This window comes from Epinephelus moara, chromosome 13 (genome assembly GCF_006386435.1).
Source record: "Epinephelus moara isolate mb chromosome 13, YSFRI_EMoa_1.0, whole genome shotgun sequence".
NCBI lineage: Eukaryota > Metazoa > Chordata > Actinopteri > Perciformes > Serranidae > Epinephelus > Epinephelus moara.
The window spans coordinates 4,086,522-4,097,140 of record NC_065518.1 but is presented as its reverse complement, the minus strand read 5'-3'; the positions used below and the strand labels follow the sequence as shown (position 1 = coordinate 4,097,140).

Here is a 10,619-nt window from a genome sequence, read left to right as displayed (position 1 = left end):
GTTCGCCTAGGGCGTAAAACTAGCCAGGACCACCTCTGACCGTTTGCCACGGTACCACTGCTGGGCAGGATGGAAATAAGTCCTGCAGAGTTTCAGAGGACCTGGAGAATGTTTTAGGATAGTAATAACATTATATCAGATAATCATATTACAAAGATAATATATATAAGATAATAACATTAAAGACAAAATTAAATTGCAATATTTTTTCAAAACTTGATGATTTTACCTTTCTGTACATTTTGTATACAAATTAATTAAATAATTTTGCTTGTAAATGTCTATTTGCATCAGGTTTATTACAGAAAACACATTATTTGATCAATTTACATTGTGCTCCTAAAGTTCTTTGTGCGCTTCTTACTTTTTCAACTCAGGAGCACATGTGCTCCTTGGGAAAAAAGTTAGCGTCAAGCCCTGCGTGAACTAATTAGGTAAAATTAGCTTTATCAGTAGAATTAACTCAAAAAATTGTTGACTCAGCATAAAAAAATTAGGTCAGACTCACAACGGAGGAGTTTTTGTGTCGAGCGAACACAAAGTTTCTTGTCATTTTCACAATCCTGGGCATTTGTGTAGACTTCACATTTTGAATTTAGTGTCATGGACAGATTTCAGGGCCTTTAAATGGTAAAACGTCCCCAATTACCAATATTAAAATAATAACTATTACACATATAGAAATAAATAACTCTGTAACACTTATTGTTTTTTCATCATTGTACTAATACGTGTAGTAATTGAGTACTTTCCCACCATTTCACTGCCTCCAGCTCAAAACTACAACCTCATGTTTATTCATTAATTATTGTCTTAATTTTAATAATTGAGTAAATTGATGATGCAGAGTGAAGTGATATTATTCATCTAACGAGCCTCCAGGGGGCCAATGAGAGGACAGAGGAGAGGGAGGGAGTTAGTTTGGATGGATCAGCAGTTTGTGCGCCAAAAAAGTGTGTGTGTGTGTGTGTGTGTGTGTGTGTGTGCGTGTGTGTGTGTGTGGGGACGTCCTATAAGTCGTTGTCAGGGAAGCAGAAAAAGTTGGCAGTCGAGTGATTCCCCCTCTCACACACACACACACACACACACACACACACACACACAGGAGAGGTGAATCCTCCTTGAGAACACCGGCGTGCAGTTGAGGACACTCTTCTTCTTCATCTTCATCCTCCTCTTCACTCTCTCCCTCCATCTTCCTCACTGTCTCTCCTGCCCTCCATCGTCACCTCTTCCTCCCTCCTTTTCATCCTCCTCCTCGTCCTTCCTCCTGCTGCCCTTCTCTCCCTCTCGTTAATCCATCCTGTCATGCATTATTTATGAGGCTTGGACACAGACACACTTTAAGACACTGGAGAGGTCCCCGCAGGAGACAGACAGGTAGACAGACAGGCTGCAGCACCGACAGTCACCACCAGATGTCAGTGTTCACCAGAGGATATTTCCTTCCTGTGCGTTTTGTTGGAGCTTTATGTTCTACAGAGAACGTACACATGTTGTCATGTCACAGGTTCAGAACATGAACTCAGTGTCGCCTCCTGCTGGACAGTTTCTGATGTTGTTTAGTTTTACATCACAGTATTTTAGATTAAAGAATTTGTTCTCCTCGTCAATAAATCTCATGTTCAGACTCAGACTAACAGTGAATGTGTCTAATAAAAAGTACAGTGTGATTCTGCAGCCTGACATCAGTGAGCCTCACTGTGCCACTCATCACCATGAACTAGGGCAGGGTATTGTTCAGAAAAGTACTTTATTTAATACCTTTTTTATCTTCCTTCAGTACCCATCAAGTGAATGGAAGCAGTTGGTTGCCTAAAATGCCTCCACTACTTCTCCACATCCAAATTATTTTTACCTGAATACATTTTTAAAGTGTTCAAAGTATCGAAATGTTTCACCCATAGCTGAATATTTGGACAAATCTTGTCCGACCAAAACAAAAAGAAAAAGCTAAGACAAACCTAAACTAAAAACTCAAAAAAAAAAAATAATAAAAATACATTAGTTAAATAATCATTGACACAGGATTTGAGCCAGTACGCCATCATATAGTAACATCAGGAACCTTAAATGAAGGAGATGTAATTCGCCCACCTAGCACAGTATTTCTGCACCTGATTGATGAGCCTAAACGCGAGGACCTCGTGTGCGACCGCAATACCCAGATTGATAGATCTGATAGAATAAGTTTTCTCCCCAACATGAGGGATGTCATCTAACTGGCCTACTGTCCTTGTCCCAGTATACAAGCACGGGAGGGGAATCTATTAATCGAGCCAAGTATGTGCGACTCCTCTACGATAGGTGGAGATATGCCCCCTTTCAGCTTGTTAGTATTGGACCTTTTTCCTGTTGACCTATTACATCACAGACCAAACAATGGACAAACAAGTTAGCTACGGTTAGCTAGCTGCTAACTGGTACCATGGTGGACAACTTTACAGCTCTGTACATTTGGTCCGTCCAAAAAGTCACGGCTCTGGATGTAGATTTCTCCATGTTGTTACCGGCTTCTTCTTCTCTTACACATTTAATGCTGTTGGACTTCTGGGTCAAAGCCCGGGGCGGAAACTGTGGAGCATGCTCAGAGCGCCTCGGCCAGATTGGGTCTGATTGACTGTATACATGCAGGAGTCACATGATCTAGGTGTGTTAGCCCCACTGTGGCAAATTCACTTTAGGACCATTTCAGTCACACTAACATGTTTACACGGATTTTAAATGTCTGTTTTGCCAATAATTAGAAAAATGTAGCATATTGCCAGAATTACAACATCCTTCAATCTGAAACTTCAAACATGTCAAAGGTTGAAACCAACAGTTATTTTAATTATCTTAATTATTATTCAAGAGTCAAGATTCAAGAGGCTTTATTGTCAATTCTGCAGTTGTGTACAGAGAATCACTCTGAATTGACCCACGGTGCAGACAGTGCAAAAGGATAAGTATAAAACAGAAGAGATAATACAAAATAAAAATAAATAAGAGCAATCACGTAGTGCAAAGATGTAAATGCAATCAAATCAAAAGGTGCAAATATGCAACAATTAGAATAGCAGCTTGCATCCCAGACAAGTACAGTAAATGGTGAATGCGTTAGTTCTGGTCGTCTGTTTAAAGTTGCTGGTGCTCTATTGATTATTTGATTAATTGTTCAGTCTTTCAAACGTTCATGAATTGTTAACGACACCCATGGTGTCTTTAAAGGTCTTGATTTGTACAGCCAACAGGCGGAAATAGAGCTGAATAGTTTTAATTTGTTGATCAACAACAAAAATAATCAAGCAGTGTGATGGTGGTAACACGTGTGGCTGTACATGATCTGTGTTTATTTTCCGTCACGTGTAATTATGTCAGTGTACAAGCTCACTGAGTTATTGTGGGATAAGAAAAGTTTAAAAGGAAAGTGTACAGCTTTAAAAGTTTAAACAATCATTGTCATATTAATCAATAATAAAAGATGTTTTCGGAATCCAAGACTTAGTGAAGCTTGTTTGGCTCTGGTGTGTCTGAAAGCATTGCTAGGTGTGCAGAAATAATCATTACATTATTAACATTAATCTATTCTGTGGAAAAATCTCAAAAGCAGGAGGAATAAATAAATGAGAAAGATATAAACTAAGTGAATTTCTGCAGGTAGTGTGCAGCAGCAGCAGCAGCTCAGAGCGAGACAGATAAAGGACCAGAGTGGTAACAGCAGATTAGTTATTACTTCACAGAAGTTTGCCGGGATCAATAAACTCAGATTGTAGCACATGATGGATTTCACTGCTCGGTTTTCTAACTTTCCCCCTGATTCTCGGTGTAAATCGGATTATCAGTGTGTAGATGAGAGCCAGCTGCAGGATTAAAGTGTGGAAAGCAACAAGCAGCTTAACGCTTCTGTATCAGTCACACTCTGTTACATACTGCTGAATGATGCTCTGGTCTTCCATCTCTGTGAGGACCATTTAGGTTTTTAGACCTGGAGAGTGAGGACATTTTGAGAAGTGAGGACATTTTTGGAATCAGAAGGGTTTTTTTGTTTGTTTGTTTTAAGCAGTGACTTTGTTTGGAAGTTTAAGACATCTTTGGAGAATAGGGGTGGTGTAGGAAAGTCAGGACAGTTTTGCAAAGTAAGGTGTTTTTTTCAGAGTACTGAAAACAAAATTTTAAAGCGAAGAATTATTTTTGTAAAGTGGGGACATTTTTTAAATTTAGACATTTTTAGAAACTACAGACATTTTTGGAAAGTCTGGACATTTATGAAAAGTGAGAACTTTTACAGAAAGTGAGGAACTTTTTTTTTTATTAGTGAGAACACTTTTGGACATTTTTAGAAAGTGAGAGCAGTTTTGGAATGTCAAGAGATTTTGAAAAGTAAAGAAAGTTTCCAGAAAATGAGGAATATTTTGGGGGGAAATTGAGGACATTTTTTAAAAGTGGGGGTTTGTTTGTTTGTTTTCAGAAAACTGGAGACAAGTGGTGACATTTTAGAAAACTGGGGACACTTCGGAAATTTAGGACATTTTTAGAAACCAAAGAAAATTTTGGAAAGCTGTGATATTTTTGAAAAGTGAGAACATTTTCAGTAAGTGATGAATTATTTTATTTTATTTGTTAGAAAAGTGAGGACATTTTGAGGAAGGTGAAGAAATTTTGAAAAGTCAAGATATATNTTTGACATTTTTTAAAAACTAGGATGTTTTCAAAAAGTAAGGGCTTTGGAAATTTGGACAGTTTGGGAAATTTAGGAGTGTTTAGAAACTAATGACATTTTTAGAAAGTGAGGGTGGTTTTGGAATGTCAAGACATTTTGAAAAGTAAAAAAGTTTCCAGAAAATGAGGAATAATTTTTGGGGAAATTGGGGACATTTTTTTAAAAGTTGGGATTTGTTCGTTTGTTTGTTTTCAGAAAACTGGAGACAAGTGGTGACATTTTAGAAAAGTGGGGACACTTTGGAAATTTAGGACATTTTTAGAAACCAAAGTAAATTTTGGAAAGTTGTGATATTTTTGAAAAGTGAGAACATTTTCAGTAAGTGATTAATTATTTTATTTTATTTTTTTTAGAAAAGTGAGGACATTTTGAGGAACAGGATTTTTAAACAGGATTTTTATCTTTCAAAGTCTGGACATTTTTGAAAAGTGAGGGTTTTTTGTTTGTTGAAGACATATTTTAACGTGAAAAAACATTCAAAGTGGTGACATTTTTAGAAAACTGGGATCATTTTGGAAATTTCGGACATTTTTAGAAACTAAAGACATTTTTGGAAAGTATGGGGTTTTTTTCAGACATTGAGAACATGTTTTTGACCATTTATTTTCTTTTTCTTTATGTGGAAGCATTTTTTGAAAAGTTGGAACATTTTGGAAATTGAGAAGATTTTTGAAAGTCCACACTTTACCCCAAAATCAAAAATGAATATTTAATGATCTCAGCTGTAGAGATTTTTTTTTTAATCCTTGAACAAAACAGCATTGTCTCTTTCATATTTGTCCTCCATATTTCTTCTTTATATTTGTCCTCATGTTTCTTGAGCTGATCTAACTTTCTTGTGCTGATGATGTCAGCATCTGCCCAAACTGCAGCGATTGAACTGATCAAAACTGAAACCAGAGTTGAAAGAAGTCACAATAAAAATGTGGAAATGATGACTTCTGTGTGTAGACATTTCAAGGTTTTCAGCACATGTACAGATTGAGATATAATAACACAACCCTACATTTATATTTGTGAGCTAATATACTGACCTTTCTGAAAGTGGCGACCCTGATGATGGCCCACTGCTGAACTGTGTCTGAAACTTTGTGTCGTCTGGTTTTTACTGATTTCAGAACAGAGCTGGTCGTTACAGCACTGGAAACAGAGGAGCTGTAATTGATTAAAATAAAATAGAGAAATTAAAACATATTCTGTGGTGAGCGAACTTCACTGCAGAAGAGATGATAAACAAACAGGAGAAATAAAGTTGTTGTGAGTCTGAAACCTTTTAATGACGTGAGAAACAGATTTATTTTCTGTTCCTCCAGCAGCTCTTAGATAAAACCATATTGCACACATATACAACGTATGCAGCAGGACACACCTAGATCAAAGCAACAACACACACACATCAGAAGCAGCCACACACAGAGAAACACACACTCAAACACACACAGAGATCAAAGTGTGGATGTCTAAAATGACCACTCATCTGAAAGAATAACTCATTTTTCCCTCTTATTCTCTCGCACTCTCCAAAACCATTTTTTCTCTTCTCACCACCAACAAGTGATAAATTATATAACAAAGGAGGATTCGCTCCTCTGTTTCTGTTTCTCTGTTTGTCTGTCTTTATTATATTCAAACAGGCTGCGATCAATGAAGCAAAGTTATCAACATGCCTGTGTGTGTGTGTGTGTGTGTGTGCGCAGCTCAGATAAGAGGAGCATGAGCATCAGAGATACAGTTTAAATCTGCGTCTGTGTCAGAATTCAAACAAAACTTCCTTCCTGATGCTGCACGCTGAAAAACTTTAAACTGCTTTGTATTTTTTTTTTTCTTTAAAAAAAGCAGAGCTCCATGTAGATTCCTCTGTAGTTTAAGGAGATTAATTAAACTCGCATCAATGAAATTATAACTCCAAACCTCAAGTTCCTTCACAGTAAATGGACAATATCTAATTCCCCGTTTGATTTTGGTTTGGTCGAAGTATTTACAAATGTTTCCATACTAGTAAACAGGCCCGTGACGGCAGGTGTGGTTGAACATCCAACTCACACAGAGTGAGAAACATCTGAAAATAACATAGACCGTATAAAATCAAGGACGCAGCCAGTGTGACATCACTCATTGAAAGCACTGTCGTCCATCATTGCGAGGATTGTGGGTCCGAACTGCCAGAAAAGCATGCGAACTGTCAGACTGCAAAATCTGACCGGATGTCGTAGAACATCCTGGTATTTTTGGCAAACTGCATCTGACATACTCTGTATTGGGAATCTTTTCCTGGCTTACTATACAGTGTGGTAGTATGGGTATTGGACGAACAGCATATTTGGACAAGAGGGTGGAGCTAACACTAGCTGTTAGCTTAGTTAGCATGGTGCATATACAGCTATGGTTAACTGTGATAATACTGATTTTTATTAAAGAAAAACATTAATAAAACCATTATCGAGGTGTTTTAGTCCAACCAAAAGCTGAACAAGACTTTTTTATTCCATTCTGGTGTTTCTTCCATGAAGGTCGTACCTGTCCAGGTGTGTCTGCGCAGTAGAACAGTGCACCACCACTCTTCCTGTCTAACAATCCCTCACAAAGTTTTCAGCTTGACCTCCACAGTTCCTGTTAACTGCCATTTCTTAATGACATGACCAACTGAGGAAACAGCTCCCTGAAAACACTTTGAAATCTTCTTATAGTCTTCATCAGGTCTTTCAGTTTTCAGAGTGCTAGGCAGCTGTTTAGAGGAGCCCATGGCTGCTGGTTTTTGGGACAAGCTTTCAGGAGTCAGAGGATTTATAAAGCTTTGAAATTAGCATCACCTGGCCTTTGCTAACGATGACTGTGAACAAGCCAGAGCCCTAACAAGCTCATTAAGGTCTGAGACCCTGGGAGAAGTTGTCTCACAGCAACAATAAAACACTGATCTTGCTTAAAATGTTGAAAAGCATGTCTCATCTTTAACTTCATGTCGTTTTTCTACTTTCCCAAAAATGCTTTGTGTGTTTGTACATCAGCAGTTTGACACGTAGAGAACATGACTCCTACTTGTTGTCTTTGACCTTCCTCTTCTTCTTCTTGTCTTCAGTCACAGATACTTCACCCCTCCAGCCAAGAAGTCCAGGAACCACTGACGCACCGATGCCCAGCTCCACCCCCAACCCGAGCTCTGCCTCCAGCTAGCGCCTGCTCCACCCAACCCCACATCGCTGCTGACAGCCTCCCACTCTGTCCTGACACCAACGGCACCCACAGCATGACCGAGGGAGGAAAGGACGCAAGGAAAGAGGAGGAAGGAGAGACGAAGGAGAGGAGAAGAACCTACAGTAGGTCCCAGCTGCTGCCCCCCCAGCCCTCAAAACTCCACCTCTTCACGTGTCAGACCTCCAGACCTAACCCCACCTCTGCCTCAGCTGCGAAGACGAAGGTGTCTCACGATCCAGAGGGCAACGGCACTTCTGGGGTAAAGGTCAAAATGGTGGTCTTCACCTCTGGCTCCTCGCGCCTCCCCAAGCCAAAGAGCCACTGAGCTGTCGGCCTGTTATCCACCTTCCTAAAACGCAGTGACGTGATTGATCCTAAACTCGTTAAATTATTAACACTTAACTTATTTATTGTTGATATTTTGAGCACTGTGACTGATAATAAAGGTTTAAGCTCTTTATTTGACAGGTCCCACAATGATTTCATACAGCGACACTGATATTTAACTGTAACTTCAGAACAGTGTTTGATGATATTTGGTCCCAGGCGTGGAGAAAATGGAGGCCGTGTTCTGCGGAGGTGTCACGGAGAAAAAATAATAATGATTTGCACAACTTAACAATTTGCGCCCTTGATTTGGCCTCATCACCTTCATGGCGTCGGTCTAATATGGTTTAATGTGAAAATGCTTCAGGTTTTGGCTCTTCAACACGACACTACTTTATCGTCGAGATCCATTTTACAGACAAAACACTCTGATGAAGCTGCAGATGTCGTCCAGTTCATAAAATCTCAGCGCCATCGTTTTAAATGTTCGGGCTGACTGAATGCCAAACACGTCCAAGCTGTTTGCTGCTCTCTACAAGAAATGTATGTTATGATATTAAATCAAGAGCACAAATTAATTTGTTGTTTTTATTTTCTCCGTGAAACCTCCCTGGCACTTTCAAATAATTAACTCCAGTTAATTGCAGCCGGCAAATCAACGAGGAGAATAAAGTTTTCAGTGATGAATAAATTGAAGTTCTTTCAAGGATACTATACAGACACTACCGTAAAGTAACTCTCAAAACATCCGAACAGCTTGTACAAAATATATCAGTCAGTTTATTGAACCAAAAACTTTAAAATGATGCTCTTATGAAACATTAAGTGTGGTATTTATTATTTATTTCCATTAGTTAATGAGTCAAAGACAAAAAGTTCACACTGGAAGCTCGTCGTTTCTCAGCGGACGACGTCGTGCTTCTTCTCGCGACACTCGCTGTGTGTTAGGAAGCAGTTTTACTCTTCGTGTGCCTGACTGACTCACTTCCTGTCTGACTTCAAGCCGACAGCGTGGAAACTCCTCGGACCCTGCTGCTCTCCCACCCTTCATCCTCCCCCTCACTGAAATCTCCTCCAGCAAGGGCACCAAGTCTTCCTCGCTGGGGAGTCGCCCAAACACCCAAACGCAGGATCCTTCCATCCCTCCGTCTGTTTATGTGTTCATTTAAGACTCAGACCTGCTGCTCTGCAAAACAACACGTCTCCAAGGTCAGAAACTTTTTTTACGTTCAGAGAAAATAAGCTCTTCAGATCCTCTCGCTGTCTGCGTCATGTGTCCGGTCTGGGCCTCACATTCGGTTTGTTCTTTCCCGTCTCCACTTGTAGTTTTTTCTTGTGAATACAAAAAACGAGGATTAATTCTTGATTTCACTCGTTACATTTACTTTAGATTGAAGGGTTTTAATCGCTGACAAATGCATTTTACGAACAGAGATACAGCTGCGGTTGATTAGTGTAATAATCTGACGGTTAAATGCTGAATATTTCAAGATTAAAACTTCCTTCCTCCAGTCTGGATGACTTTGCTCCTGCATGGTTCAGCCATCTTTGTTGAAAACAAGGTGTTATCTCTTGTTTTCTGAAGTGTCACCATGTTGGAGCTGACAGCGGAGATTTAAACACCCTGGAGCTCGACTGAAGACCAGATGAGGGTGAAGGTCTCAGTGTGCTTCAAACAGTGCAGCGCTGGAATTTCATGAAGTACATTTACTCAAGAAACATTTAGGTACTTGTACTTATGTATTTCTGTTTTACGCTACTTTATACCTCCACTCCACCACAGTTCTTCATTTATCTGATACACACACTCGTCGCTCGTTCCTTTGCAGATCAAGATTTTATAGACAAACCGTGTGATTAACTCCACAACCAGTGCTTTTACTTTTGTTAATTTAAGTACATTTTGTGGCTTATATGTGGATTATATAAAGACACCCACAAATCTGTAAAAGAAAATACCAGTTCATGCACTTTTCCATCCCCTACTATAATGTAAATATTGGGAGTTCATGGAGATAATCACACACACACCTGTTGAATGGAGTGAGATCAGGGAGGCAGCCAGACGGCTTTTTCTGACTTCAGACATGTTTGTTTGGAGCACACAGAGACCTTAAACTAACAGAGCGAAGTCTGGATCCTTCAGAGAAACTCAGCTAAACATTTATTTATTTCAGTATCAACCTTCAGCAGAGGAGGAGAAATTTGTGTCTGAAATGTGAGCCCTCCTCCGTCAGTCACTTTGTGAGGCACATCACTGCTCCTCTGAGACATTTACAGGATCCGTCCCCACATTAACATTTTGTCGAGATCACGCTGCAAGTCGCAGAAAATACCTGGTGAAACGGTAAAAAATGAGCCAGCTGACATTTACTCTCTGCCGACACATTAAACACTC

At 39.5% G+C, this 10,619-nt stretch overlaps 1 protein-coding gene across 3 annotated transcripts in view; it reads left to right on the top strand.

The window, feature by feature from the left end:
- The window catches only part of LOC126399412 (serine-rich coiled-coil domain-containing protein 2-like), a 79,450-nt gene extending 71,091 nt beyond the window's left edge, over window positions 1-8,359 (top strand). For 2 of the 3 annotated variants that reach the window (XM_050059337.1, XM_050059336.1), the window contains one exon: window positions 7,779-8,359. In XM_050059337.1, the coding sequence (XP_049915294.1) occupies window positions 7,779-8,219 (441 nt within the window). In that variant the 3' untranslated portion in view covers window positions 8,220-8,359. The remainder of the gene's footprint in view (window positions 1-7,778) is intronic. The other variant, XM_050059338.1, reaches the window with a different exon arrangement.
- The last annotated feature ends 2,260 nt before the right edge of the window (window positions 8,360-10,619 follow it).